Source organism: Vombatus ursinus, unplaced genomic scaffold (assembly GCF_900497805.2).
Source record: "Vombatus ursinus unplaced genomic scaffold, bare-nosed wombat genome assembly UNPS02000749.1, whole genome shotgun sequence".
NCBI classification, from domain to species: Eukaryota; Metazoa; Chordata; class Mammalia; order Diprotodontia; family Vombatidae; genus Vombatus; species Vombatus ursinus.
This window is the reverse complement of record NW_020940527.1, coordinates 24,756,506-24,770,552: the sequence shown is the minus strand read 5'-3', so window position 1 is coordinate 24,770,552 and position 14,047 is coordinate 24,756,506. Positions and strand designations below refer to the sequence as shown.

The 14,047-nt window shown below is 44.9% G+C and overlaps 1 protein-coding gene across 5 annotated transcripts in view; it reads right to left on the bottom strand.

The window, feature by feature from the left end:
* HPS1 (HPS1 biogenesis of lysosomal organelles complex 3 subunit 1) overlaps window positions 1-14,047 on the bottom strand; it is a 37,263-nt gene that overhangs the window by 19,740 nt on the left and 3,476 nt on the right. For all 5 annotated transcript variants that reach the window (XM_027859464.1, XM_027859440.1, XM_027859457.1 and 2 more), the window contains 8 exons: window positions 13,054-13,170; window positions 7,980-8,117; window positions 7,323-7,465; window positions 4,798-4,906; window positions 3,882-4,042; window positions 2,761-2,863; window positions 2,378-2,491; window positions 1,653-1,722 (listed from right to left, as the gene is read on the bottom strand). In XM_027859464.1, the coding sequence (XP_027715265.1) occupies window positions 1,653-1,722; window positions 2,378-2,491; window positions 2,761-2,863; window positions 3,882-4,042; window positions 4,798-4,906; window positions 7,323-7,465; window positions 7,980-8,117; window positions 13,054-13,170 (955 nt within the window). The remainder of the gene's footprint in view (window positions 1-1,652; window positions 1,723-2,377; window positions 2,492-2,760; window positions 2,864-3,881; window positions 4,043-4,797; window positions 4,907-7,322; window positions 7,466-7,979; window positions 8,118-13,053; window positions 13,171-14,047) is intronic.

Sequence of the window (14,047 nt, the reverse complement as noted above, 5' to 3'; positions counted from 1 at the left end):
AGGAGACTCTTAGCTGAGACCCAAAACGCAGCTCATGCAGAGACCTGGGTGATAGAAGTCCTGTAAAGGCCCTGCAGTCTGAGGGCTCTGAGCAGGAACGCAGCTCCTCTATCATCTGCACTCCCCCTCACTTTCCACACATACACCTGCTCCTCCACCAAAATTCCTTGGAATCCCTTCCCAATAGCTCTTGACCTTCTTCGGCCCCTCTCTCATCCTTTTACCCACAATTCACTCAGTGGCTGTGAGGGCAGAGATGACGTAGATGTTTCCAGCAACTTTATATTCACTACAGAAGGAATTTTTCCATTCAATGTTGTATATGGTTCAGGTCACAAGCCAGCTTGCAAAAATCTATTTAATAAAGATTGTAATTGAACAAAGCATCAAAAGTAACTGGCTGTGTATTTGCCATAGCACAGTTCTCTATTATTTTCACTGCTTATAACTACCATGTACAACAGGGTGTCTAGGGGGAAACATGTGCTTTCACATGACTGACATGTGAACTTTTGGAAATAATTCCTCTCTAAGTTGGAGACATCATATCCCGTAAAATGGCTTATTGGGCACTCATTGCAGAAGACCTCATCTCCACCTTTACTGAGGAAAACAGAGGCCATATGTTGTGAGCTTATTCTTTTTCCTGTTTTATGCCTTAAAATGCCTCTACATTCTCTCATCCTTTGCTTCAGCCTCTGATGGTGAAAGGGCTTTTCCCCGGCTGAGACCAACCCTCCTACTTGTGCCTGTGCCCTTCATTCATTCTCTATGAATTTATAGAGTACTCTAGGGTTTGAAAAGCACACTTTCTTCACCACAATCCCATGAAGCAAGTAATATTGGTATGTCGTTATCTACGGTTAGGCGGCGCAGCAGAGAGAGGGTTGCTGGGGCCAAAAGACCCGAGGCTCTTCTTCGAATACTGCCTCAGATACTGCCAGCTGTATGATGAGTGGGCAAGTCAATTAATCTCTATCAGTCTCAGTTTATCCGTAAAATGGGTATGATAATAGCACCCACTTCTGGAGTTGCTGAGGATAAAATGAGATGTTTAAAAAGCGCCTTGCCAACCTTGAAATGTTATATAATTGCTACATGACAGTCTATTTATTGTGTAGTCAACATGATGGTAAGTTGTTTTTATAGGAAAGACCAGCCAATCACACAAATTTAAAGCCATAAGAGATTTTAGAGACCAGGTCGTCCAATCCTTTCCTTTCAGTGTTCCTGAGGACACTGAGGCTTGGAGAATGGAAGCAGTTTGCCCAGCATCAGAGAGAGCATTTCTGACAGGGCTGGGATTCAAACCCAAGTGTCCAGACTCCCAGTTCAAGGCTTTCCCCACTATCACACTATGCTGCCTCTCTCCCCTTCACTGAAGGGGTTGTTACAATTTGGAGGAAGGGCCGAGGGCATCTGAAGGTGTGTGGTACACCTCTCCATTTCTGTTCTCTTTGTTACTCCACTGCAGGGACAGCGTGTGCATGTCTGTGTGTGTCTGTGTGTGTGCGCATGCACTCGCACCAGGCATCTGGAAGTTTCAGAGTATGAGCTGAGCGCCTTCAAGGGTCTAAACCTGGCACTTCCTCACTCTGGTTCCACAAGTGGACTTTCAGTTTCCTTTCTCTCCCCGTGGCTCCAGGTCTTACCTGAGCTCTGTCCACCAGGGGAGGGTGCTGGAGTGTAGTATTCCTCCACCACTGAAAGACTGTCTATCTCCTGCAACAAAAAAAGGAGGGAGTAAGAGCTCAGAAACAGTAGGTTCCTCCAGATGGCTCTCACCTGGGAGCTTCTAAGACTCTTTTTCAGCCTGACACTATCTTGCCCAGGCTGGAGGTATAGCAGCCATTTATGGGCCCAACCCCACTATTGACTGGCATGGAAGCTTTTTTTTTTTTGTGAGGCACTTGGGGTTAAGTGACTTGGCCAGAATCACACAGCTAGTGAGGGTTATGTGTCTGAGGCTGGATTTGAACTCAGGTCCTCCTGGCTACAGGGCCAGTGCTCTATTTACTTCGCCACCTAGTTGCCCCTTGGCTTTGAAGCTTTGACCTGCTCCTTTTGTGACCTGGGCTGGTTCGCCCCTCCCTAAACAACCTGGGGGCTCACCATGTTAATGTTGACCTTAGCTACTGCAGATGCCCAACTGGCACAGTTCTGTGTAGCTCAGGACTTCCAAACTCAAGAGACCCACCAGCCTTAAGCTCCCCAGAAGCAGGCGTTATGGGCATGCATCACCCAGCTTAGCCCAAGGCTGCCTTGCTGTCTTCTAAAGGGTGGAAGTTTATGATAGGTGAGAGTAGCTGGAAACAGATGCTTTGTCCCAAGGGGGCTCTGATTCTCCAGAGAGGCACCCCACACCCACTGCACCCACCGTCTCCTCTGAACTACTCGTAGCTGGTGAATGTGGGCCAGGGCTTCTCATCCGCTGCACAGGAATGTTCTGGCTGTTGCTGGGTCTCTGCTGAGATGTCTTTCCTTGGGAAGCCTAAGGAAATTGAGACAGAAGTTGGTGGATAAGCTGAGTAGAAGTCTGTTCCATGGGAATATGCCTGGCCTCTGCATCATTCTTTCCAGCACTTCATGTACCCAGGCAGGCCTACAGAGAGCAGAGGGTTATGCACTCCTCCCGTCCCCCTTCACTCCATGACCCATCCCCCGTGCACCCAGTAACGCCCCTCTCTTCCCCACCCCCATGCCAATTTTCTGTTCAATAACCCACGGTAAGAGCTAGAACCCAGGGAGTAGACTGGCAACCTGAATGCTGTTCTCTTCCACTGAGCTGTCACTGGGATACAGGTCTTGAACCATGAGAAGGATGGAGAGAAGATCTGCTGAGCGCAGGGGACTAGCGTGATGGCTGTAGACACAGGCAAAGAGTCAACAAGTTATGAAAGTCTCCTTTCTTTTCCAAATGGTTCATGGACTGAGTGCCAGGGAGTTCCATGGATGGGTAGGTATGGACAACACTAAGCAAAGTACAGGATGGAAGCCCAGGGTGGGCTATGTCCTGGACAATGTCACCTGCACTGAGACTGAGAAGAAGATAGGACTGCCGTGGCTAGTAAATATGAAGATTAAAAATATAAAAACAAACTTCAGGGCATATCATAAAATCAGTATAAGACATGGCCATGTCTTCAAAGAGCTCATGATTTTTCTGTGAGTCATGGTGGAGGAACAGATAGAGCACTAGGCTTGCAACCAAGAAGATATGGGTTCAAACTATCTCCAACACTAGCTGTGAGATCCTGGGCAAGTCACTTATCCACTTGAGCCTCAGTTTCCTCATTTATAAGATGGGAGTAATAAAAACCTCTAACAGCTACCTCATGGGATTTTTGTGAGATTCAATTGAGATAGTATATGAAAATATTTTTGGACAACTTTGAGATGCTACTTAATTCATTCAAACTTAGTTAAAAATAAGAACTGTCCCAAAGAGGAATGGGATTCCCTGAAAGGCAGTGGGTTCTTCTTCCTTGGAGGTCTTTAAGAGAAGGCTGGATGACCTCTCCTAACCCCTTTGTTGCACATGTTACAGCAGGAATCCCTTTTGTGTTTGGGTAGGACAAGATGGCTTCTGAGGTGCCTTCCAACCCCTCAAATTCCGTGAGTCTTTTACTGGGAAGATGAGGACTTTCACAGGTGACACAATGAATAGGACCCAAGACCCCAGCCAAGGACTGAAATGCAAGCTGGCAAGAAGGAAGCCAGCAGTGACAGCCATCAGGAAAGGCTACATGGATCCAGGCTCTCAAGAACTGGGCGGGAGTGGAGGAAGTCATGAGGGGGGGGGGGGGGGGGTGGTAGGGACCTCCCACCTAAAACCAAGGTGCAGGTCTATCTCTGTATCAGTACAGAGTCATAGGACTCACGTGGAGTAGAAGGCCAGCAGCTTGGTGCGGACAAGTAGGAAGGCATGGAGGACCTCTTCACCACCATTGTCAGAGCGGGTATTGATGTGGTGAACGACATGTTCTTCCAGGGCCTCAATACACAGTTCACAGAGCTGGGGGTGGATTAGCCTCTCAACAGCCTACCCAAGTAGAGGGATGTACAGGTAAAGAAAACACCAAGACATGACACTGATCATCCCATGCAACCGACATGACACGGTGGGTGAGTGAGAGCAGCCCTCATGGTGAAGGCATAAGAGTGCCCCACCACAAGCCTACTTCAGAAACCCAGGCCCAACTGCAGGTATCCAGCTTCAGGAAGAACAACAAAACAGAGAACACTGGAAATTTGGAAGTCTGATATGGACTTTAGGGCCCTGGCTTGGCTTGGGAAACTCTGAAGAAAACCACCTCCTATGGAAAGTGCAGCTACTACCTGGCACAGACACATGAACGTTTAATAAGGATGGGAAAGCTGGCAGATCAACACTCTATCTCGAGTCAGAAAGACATGTGTCTGAGTCTTGCCTCAGACACTCAGTAGCGGTGGACTCTGGGTGAGTTTCTTGACCTCCCCTTGCCTTAGTTTCTCCATCTGTAAAAAGAGGCGATTGAACTCTATGGCCTCTAAGACCCCTACAATTCTAAATCAATGATCTTATAATCCAGAGGTTGCCATCTTTCCTAGGAATTCACTGATCCAGGGTTCATCACTCACTGAAAGAGAATTCAGATTGGAGATTTCTACCAATTTTCAGGACCATCAATGCTCCTTGCTCCAGCCAGACAACAATCTCTCCTTGGGTGGGGATTGAATAGAATCTCATAGCACAGAAAGTTCAGAGCAGGGTTCCCTGCTTCCCCCACCCTTACCTCAGAGCCCCACAGAAGTTACCTCTACCACAAAGCTCTGCTCTTGGTCTCGTAGGCGGCTGTATGTATGGAGCAGGCTCTGGAAGAGGGCCCACACTTGGGTGCGCTTCTGAAGGTCTGAGGGCCGGAGCCTAGAAATGGGTCAAGGGATGATAGGAGGGAACCAGGTTAGCTCCAAGCCCAACCAAACCCCGAATCCTAAATGACCACACCCATTCAGTAAGTAAAGGGAAAATCTACCCTGCTTACCTTTCCTTAACCCCCAGGCCCATCTCAGCAGAGAAAGAAATAATGAGATATAAGACAGTAACAAGGACACAGCACAATCAGTAGGGAGGGGCATGCCTTGAGCTCCCCAAGTAAACAAATGCACACAGATGTGAAGCCTATATAGAGAGACATCCAGGCTTGTTCAATCTCTCTATCTTCCCCCTCCCTCACCTTCTGTATGTCCCCCCCCCCATACACCTGCTTTCTTTGTCTAGGTAGGTTCTTAACCCGGGGTCCGTAGATTTGTCTTTTTAAAAAATATTTTGATAACTATATTTCAATATAATTTGTTTCTTTTGCCATGAAATGTATTTTATTGTATGCATTTAAAAACATTCTGAAAAGGGGTCCACAGGCTTCGCCAGACACAAACTCTTGCTCAAAGACTATCAGTTGCAAACTAGTTGTGATCTGCATCAATGAAAGGAGTTTCCACACCAAGAGCTCCTTATGCCAGTTAGATGAAAGAAAGGACAGGATCAGGGTTTGCTCTTACCAAGACAAAATAAAATTGAAACAAATTCTACGTGTCAATTCAGTGGCTGAAGGCTGTGGGAGACCTGAGGCCTTAACACAAAAGAGGGTAAGAAACTCTGCTCTTAGAAGCTGTCTAGCCAACAGTTGCTAATGCTCTTCCTGAATTCAGTTTGACTTAATAAGCAGAGGTTATATGCTTCTCTGTGCCAGGCACTGTGCTGGGCTCAGGGGAGGGGGGCTGGCATAAAAACACCTTTAAAGTACAGGTACCCTATCCATCGAGAGTGAGTGGCATGCGGCAGGGCCCAGTGCAGCAGCTGCCTCTGAATCCCACTTCCCTGATTAGGACACTGAGGACACCGAGCTGGCTGCGTGCACCATTGGCCACTAGACTCAGAGATCATCTGTGGGGCACAGGCCTATGAGGAGGCAGCTTGGGAAGGAGGAAAGAGTAAGAATTGAAGGTCAGGAGATCTGCCTTCTAGCCCCAGCTCTGCTGCTGATTGACTGTGGGACCTCGGCATCCCTGGCCTTCAGGATAGATTGTAGTACATTAGGACTTCTTAAACTGGGGTTCATGAATTTGTTTTGAAAGTATTCTGAAAACTATATTTCAATATAATTGGTTTCTCTTGTGATCTTATGTAATTTGTTTTATGCATTTAAAAACCGATAATCCTAGGTATTTTGTTCTTTGCATCATTTTGAGAAGGGGTCCGTAGGCTTCCCCAGGCTGCCAAAGGCGTCCAGGACACAAAAAATGGTGAGGAGCCCCTGCTCTAGGTCATCTGTAAGGTCTCTTAAAGCTCTTCTAACAGCCTATGATCCCAGGTCATTTACTTATCATTTCCTCTTACGGCAAATGAAAAAGGATCTAGTTTCTCCAACCCTCATTCCTAAGTGTGGACACACTATTGTCTTCCTCCTCTTCAGGATCCAAGTAAACCAGAGGCTGCTTCCCCACTGCTATACTACAATCTTGGAAGACTCTGTTTGAGCAATCATTCACAGAATAAGAAGATGTGGAGCTGGAGGATACTTTGGAGACCACACCCTCTGTGAGTACAAAGCCCAGAAGAGAATCTGCTCTGAACAGCTACCTGTCTTTGGGAATCCAAAGAGCACCAGTTGGGTAAGGGGCTCCGTGTGGAAGAGCTGGATCCTGGGACAGGCAAGGTGAACAGCGAGGTGCCCAGAGCACCACATCCAGAGCTGGGCACCACAAGAAACCCTTCTAAAAATATAACTTCTTATAAATGCACACATTAATGCCATAAAATTCTGTCGTCCACAACACATCAAGTCACCAGATGCCTCTGATGGATAGTAACATGTCTATTTTTTTAAGATGTAGAATTAGAGTCACTTTTCCTTTCCTAGGGGTTAGTCCAATGCCCCACAAATTCCATGTCCAGGCTCTGACTCTATACCTTGGAATGATTGGGAAAACCAGATCAAGGGACCAGGGCCAGGGCAAAGAGGATATGGATAATAGCTGCTCAGAAGCCTTGCAGAGAGTTGACTCCATTTGGCTTTAATTTGGTCTAAGAGATTTGAGAGGTAATATGCCCATCTGGACATAGAATTGGCCTCAGAGTCAGGAACAACTGGGTTCAGTTCTGGTCTCTATGAGACTCTGGGAAAGTCACTTAAGTGCTCAGCATTTCAGGCGACCCATGGAGACCACAAACAGAACAGCTGCAGACATATATTGGTGGAGGGTGCTTCCTTATTGGGTATTCACATCACTGAACTGCCCTGTCTCCAAACCACACCCATACCCCTACATGGGAGACTCACTCTTTCCGGATGAGATGACTGTCCAGGGCGACCAGTCCAAAGTGCATCTCAAACAGATGCTTCAGTACATACACCTTCCGGCGCAGGTCATCCTCACTCTCTGTGCCATCACCATTGATGGCGATAAATAGGCATTCACCAAACTGTAAGCACAGTCAAGCGAATTAAGACTCTGAAAGACCCTCCCTCATCTCTTCTCAATCTACTTTCCCCCCATTAGAATGTAAACCTCTTGAGGGCAAGGGCTCAGCACAGGGCACATGCCTGGCACGTAGTGAGTGCTTAATAAATGCATGTTGTAGCACAGTGCCTGGTATATAGAAGGCAATTAGTGCTTAGCATATATAGTAAGCAACTGCTAATTGTTTGGTTGACTAACTGGTAGCCCAGTGTCTAATATAGTGCCAAGCACAGAGTAGGTGATTAATAAATTCTTGTTGATTGATTCCTGAAGGGCTAATACCGAAGAGTACCTCTCCCCTATTAAGCCTGAGCCACCACCCCGTCCTTCCTCAGCACCATCAACAGGCACTTAGATGTCCCTTTCTGGGTGTCAGCCCCCTGCAGTGCGCCTCTAAGGTACAGTCTCTTCCCTCTGGGGGCTTACATAGAGGACATCTATATCCATGGCGGGGAGGCCTTGGGCAACCTGCTTACCAAGTGAAGGACATACAGATGATTGCTTTTCTCAGCCAAGAAGCAGGTGTAGGTGTCTGAGAGCTTCTCTAGCATCGTTGTACAGGAGATGATCACAGGAGCAAAAAGCGTGCTGAGGCGGTCCTCCAGAGCAGGGAGCTGAAGGGCAGACAAGGAGGAGAGCAGTCAGAAATGCATGCCAACTGCTAGCTGCATTTTATCTCTGTAGCTTACTATAGTAAATGATCCCTCAAAGGAACATCCCCAGCCTTCTAGAGGAGGGCTGGTGCCCTGGGAAGGGCACCGCATTAGGGTTTAAATCCTCCCCATGCTATTTATGGACCTTTGTGGCCCTAGACAAGTCCTTTCACCTCTCATGGCTCCACTCTCCCCTCTTGTATAATGAGGTGAGTTCTGAGGTCCCTTCCAGATCTAAGTATATGACACTAAGACCAAGACTTAAATTCTTCTTTTTGAAGATGAAACAGGGTGGCTCATCAGCATTAACTGGTTAATGATAACAATAATAGCTCACGTTTTTATAGTGCTTTAAGGTTTGCAGAGAATTTCACATACATTATCTCATTTGATCCTTACAATAACCCTATGAAGTAGATGCTATTATTATTATCATCCTCATTTTATAGATGAGGAAACTCAGGCTGAGAGAGGTTAAATGACTTGACCAGGGTTATAGTGTCTAAGGCCAGATTTGTGTCCAGTCCTTCTGGTTCCACTCCCAGCACTTTTAATGATTATACCACAGTGCCTCTTACTATAGGTCTCCTCAACAGGGTAGACAAAAAAATCACAATTGGATTTTTATAGTCTTTTAAAAAATTCTATATATTGAATTTCAATTTAACATTTTAAAAATCAAGATACTGTCATGAAATTGGGATTACATCTTTTAATTCTACAGTATTTGAGATCTTACCATCATCTTGTAACTTTAGAGAAGGTCACAAGAAGGACCATATCAGGGATTTTATAGGGGGTTTCCAGGAGCTCTTCTATGGATTATACAGAATGATTATGAAAGGTCACTCTATCCAATGAGAAGCAAGGTCAGCCAGTGCAGGAGATCCCACAAGGCAGTGCGGGAGAGTAGGAAAGAAGGCTGGCAAAGGAGTCAGGAGACATAGGTTCATTCCCTAGCTCTGCCATTAATCAGTGGTGCAGTAGAAACATCACTGGTTCCAATCCAGACCTGGGTTCCAATCCAGCCTTTGGCACTTACTACCTGTGTGACATTGGGCAAATCACTTAACCTCCCTGGGCTTCAGTTTCTTCAATTACAAAAGGAGGGGTAGGACTAGATGATCACTAAGGCTTTCTACTCTAAATCAACGGGTCTGTAATCGATCTGTACAAATAACATGCTTATTAACTTCAATACCAATTCGTCGGAATAAGAAATAACAAGTCCTAGAGTTTCTTTGGAACTTGTTAAATCAAACCCCTTTCTTTCTCTAAAAGTTTAAAGTGTCAAGAAAGCAAACATATTGAACTTTACTGGGGATGGGGCTGTGGTTGTTGTTGAATCATTTCGGTCATAGTGAGGATGTGGGAGATCTGGGCAAAATCTTTTACTTTGAGGAAGAAAAGCCTGAGAAGCAGTAATGGAAGAATGGGGGGAGGGAGAGAGAGAGAGAGAAAGACAGAAAGAGAGAGACACACACAAATAGAGAGACAGACAGAGAGAGAGACACACAGAGAGACAGAGATGGGGGGTTGAAGGAGAGACAGATAGACAGAAAGCCAGAGATAGACTAAGAGACAGATAAGAGAGATGGGGAAGGGGGGGGATGGAGGAAGGTGGAAAAAGAGGAGAGGATGAGAGAGAAAAGAAGGGAGAGGGAGACAGGAGGAGAGGAAGAGAGGGAGAGAGATTTAAGTAGAAAAAACTTGGACTGAGACTTCTCAGCGGACAAAGGAATGTATTTGAAAGCAAAACTATAATTACCTCAGGAGTCAATCGAAGGGTCCCTTAGTGAGAGAAGACACTAGAGGTTTATCCAGGTTGAGTAAGGAAGCAAGGAAGAGTCTGTCTTCCAAGTTGGATTGTGTAGCTATTTTGTACCATTTGGTGTAGTTTCTAAAATAGCCTGGGCCCCTCTCTATTGGTCTCCTAACCGCATGCAGTCAAACACATACTATCGTACTTTAAAAACCCAGCAGCAGAACCTGGGCATGTTAGGTTTCAGGGACCCTAAAGCACCTCGGGTGAGCCCAAGAGAGCATCCCCCCTGCAGCTTATCATCCCCCTCCATCAGAGGAGGGGAAGTGCATGCAGCAATTCTGCTGCCACAGGCACAGAAAAAGCAAGAGGAGCCAACGATGTCTCCCCTGATTCACTGGAGGGCTAGTGGGTGGTTTGGTGAAAAACTGGCCTGAGTTGAACCCACTGGGGAAGTTCTCAACATTCTCCCTGAGAAGAAGCGCAGAGCACACTTGGACTCTCCTGATGCCCACAAATGACAGGCCGACATGGAATAGAACAAAGCCTTGCCTTGGACAGAGAAATGTGCAGTGGCAGAGATAATTTACGGGCATTAAAAACGCAAATGGAGCAGGCACTACTTATTGCCAACTGACTGTCTTGACAGGTTCTTTGTGTTCAGTAGCAGAATGTGTACCCAGACGCAACAGAAGAATTGGTGAGAGGTGTAAGCATGCAACAATAATACTCTTAATAACAATAACTGAGGGGCATTTGAGGTATGGGAGAAAGAAATCTCGTCACAAAGACCTGAGTTCAAGTCCCACCACTGACAATGAATGGCTGTGTGACTGGGCAAAATCCTGAATAGTCTAGGCAACTCTCCAAGATTCTGAGTTGCATTGGAGCTGCTAATCTGTATTGGTAGAGAAAGTTTCCTCACCTGGGAGTTCCCAATGCGTATAGGCTCAATGGCTATTCCCATCTCCCTTAAAACCTCTGTAATACCAACTACAATAAATGTGCGTGTGTGTATATACACATATATATATATATATATACAAAGAGGGCATCCCAAATGTCTTAGTGCAATTTTAAGTTACTAAAGTCTAATGTTTTCTCTTCTTAGACTATTTTATTCTAAATAGAAAAGTCATTTGGAAATTGAAAATGCAGGAAAGTCTGTTTTATTTTTAGCCTGCAAGTAAATGAGGAGAGGAAGAAATAAACCAATATTTTAAATTTATACTGCCTTTGCTGAAAGCAACAGCTGACAGTTACATATTTCTTTACAGTTTAAAAAGCACTAGACAAACATATTTTTTCATTTGCCCCTACATTAATACTGTGAAGTACATAATCCCATTATTATTATTATTCCTATTTCATATACCATGAAACTGAGGCTCTGAGTGGTGAATTAATTTGTCCAAGGTTAAACAACTAACATGGGGACAAGCAGAATTAGAACCCAGGTCTATGTACCTCTAATATGCTCTTTATATTTGCTACTTTGTTGAAAACAAAACAAAACAAAAACAATCAACCAATCATTAATTGCCTGTGATGTACTGGGGACATAAATGGAAACGCCAAGATAGTCCCTGCCCTCTTGGTGCTTATATTGACTAGGATGTAAAACATCCTAGTAGTAGTTGTAGTAAAACAACAACACCACCACAACAAATCTCTGCATTTTATCCTTAAAACTAAGATGTAAAATGTCTTATTAAATAATTATGTGTTAGCTACTGAAAAATTCATAATTAAAATAATTTGTTTAAGTTAAATAAAGCATTTGATGAAGGGGACTGTACCAAACATCCTGGCAAAAATGCCCCAGATATCCATAATTAATTTTTTGAAGTGGAGATTATTCATCTCCCAGTGACTTTTATGAACAGCTCTTTCAGTTGGCTTTGGCACATGAGATATGCTAAATCATTTAGTTTTTTTCAATGCAGCTTCAAAATTTATAGGAAAAAGACTCCAAAATAAACTCTTGCTTTAACTTGTATAAGTGCACTGTCTATCAATGAAGCCTTTGGTTTTCTCAGCTGTGAAGATGAGAGCTTAAACGTGACAACAAAGATATACCGTTTTTTGGTAACAAAAAAAAAAAAAAAAACTGATTAAGTAGGAATCATCATGGCCTGATTAGTGATTTAAGTTGTTTCAATTCCAATAGAATCCTGGTCCTTTCTAAGGACGGTGGTATGAGATATTGCAGGAAAAGGCTGAAAGAGAATAGTGCATGTTTCTATATTATTATAAGGATTAATAATAATCATTAGCACTCATATAGCACTTTACAAAAATTACCTCATTTTATCCTAACAACCACCCCAGGAGGTTGATGCCATTATTAACCCCATTTTACATATGAGGAAACTGAGACAAAGAGAGGTTAAGTGACTTGACCAGGGTCACACAGCTAGAAAGTGCCTGAGGTTGGATTTGAATACAGGTCTTCCTAACTCCAGGTCAAGAGTTCTAGCCATAGCACCACATAGCTTCCCTGACTACAACCTTGACAGGGAAGGGAGTAAGCATTTATTAAATACCTATCGTGTGCCAAGCACTGTGTTAAGCCTTTACAAATGTTATCTCATTTGATCCTCACAACAACCCTGAGAAGGAGGAGCTATTATTATCTCCTGATAGATGAAGAAACTGAGGCAGACGGGTGGTTAAGTGACTTGCCCAGGGTCACACAGCTAGGAAGTGTCTGAGGCCAGATTTGAACTCAGGTCTCCCTGGGCCTGGAATCAATCCGATGAGTCACCCAGCAGTTAGGTAGGTAGTGTGATTTTTATTATGCCCACTGTAGAGATGAGGAAATTGAAGGAAAATTTTAATATGTCCATTTTAGAGATGAGAAAACTCATCTCTAAAGACAGAAGAGAGTTTAAGCAACTTGTCCAAAGTCACACAGGTATCTGGTGGAAGAGGTCTACTTCTTAAGCCAAGATCTGCAGAAAGGAAATCCAATGTACTTGCAGATATCCTGCACTGTCTCCAGAGGAGACCTTGGTTACACACTCGGGAGAAGAAGGGGGGATGCCACAGGAAATGACTCTGTCTGTGCTAAGCCTGGAGGAAGACTGAGGGCCTCTTGTCGTGGCTGGCCGTTTGACCATCCCTGTTTCTTACCTCTCCTTCCTTGTTTTCTGACAGCCCAAACTTCTGCCAGAGACTATCTTCGAACTCCTTGTCGGTCCAGTAGAATAGGACCTCGGCCCCCTCCGTGGCCACCAGCACACACTTCATCTGGCAGGGAGAGAGAAAGGTCAGGATCTCACCATGACTGCCCTCCTGGACAGCTCATGCCTGGAAGACAGCTGGTGAGAGGAGGGTCTAGTCACTTTGTGAAGACGAGATCCCACCCCAACCCAGAGTAAAAAAAGCCACAAATATGGAGCACAAGAAAGAAAGGGGAGAGCCTAGGCCTCAGGCAGCCCTCTAGAGAATCAGAGATTCCAAAACTGGAAGGGACTGGGAGAAATCACCCAGTCCATCCCTTGCCTCCAGGCAGCACCAAATTTAAATGAAGATAGAGAGCAAGCAAGTGAGATCCTGCAAATTCACTGAAATAATCCACGTGAGTGTCATCTTATTTATCTTTGTAACCCACCTCCGCTAACACAACATTAGCATTCAGAAAGACCTTTTATAAAACAACATATAGAAAGGTAAAGAAGAAAAAAAAAGCTAAACTAAAAAACCCACAAGAAAATAAAAATCAGTTGCTCCAAATCAACCCATCTTTCCTAGAGCTGCCTAAATCATCTCCCAAATGCACACATCTGACCAAGTCACTGCACCGTTCAAAATGTCAATCGCTCCCTATTACCTGCTTTTTTAAAAAACTGGACGAGTGGTTTTATCATGGTAGTGATGAAATCTCAGTTTCTGCTGAGAAACTTCCTTTACCAGCAGCAATCAGCATGTGCTGCCTCTCTGACAACACTGAGCAGGTAAATGCCTAATGCATTGCCCACCGTCACAGGTGGAATTTGAATACAGATCTTCCCTCCTCTAAAGTCAGCTGTCTACGCACTCCTCCATGCTGTCTCATATGCCTAGAATACACCCCATCTTTGCTTGAGAGCCCCTCGCTTCCATCTTCTGCAAGGAACGTTTCCTG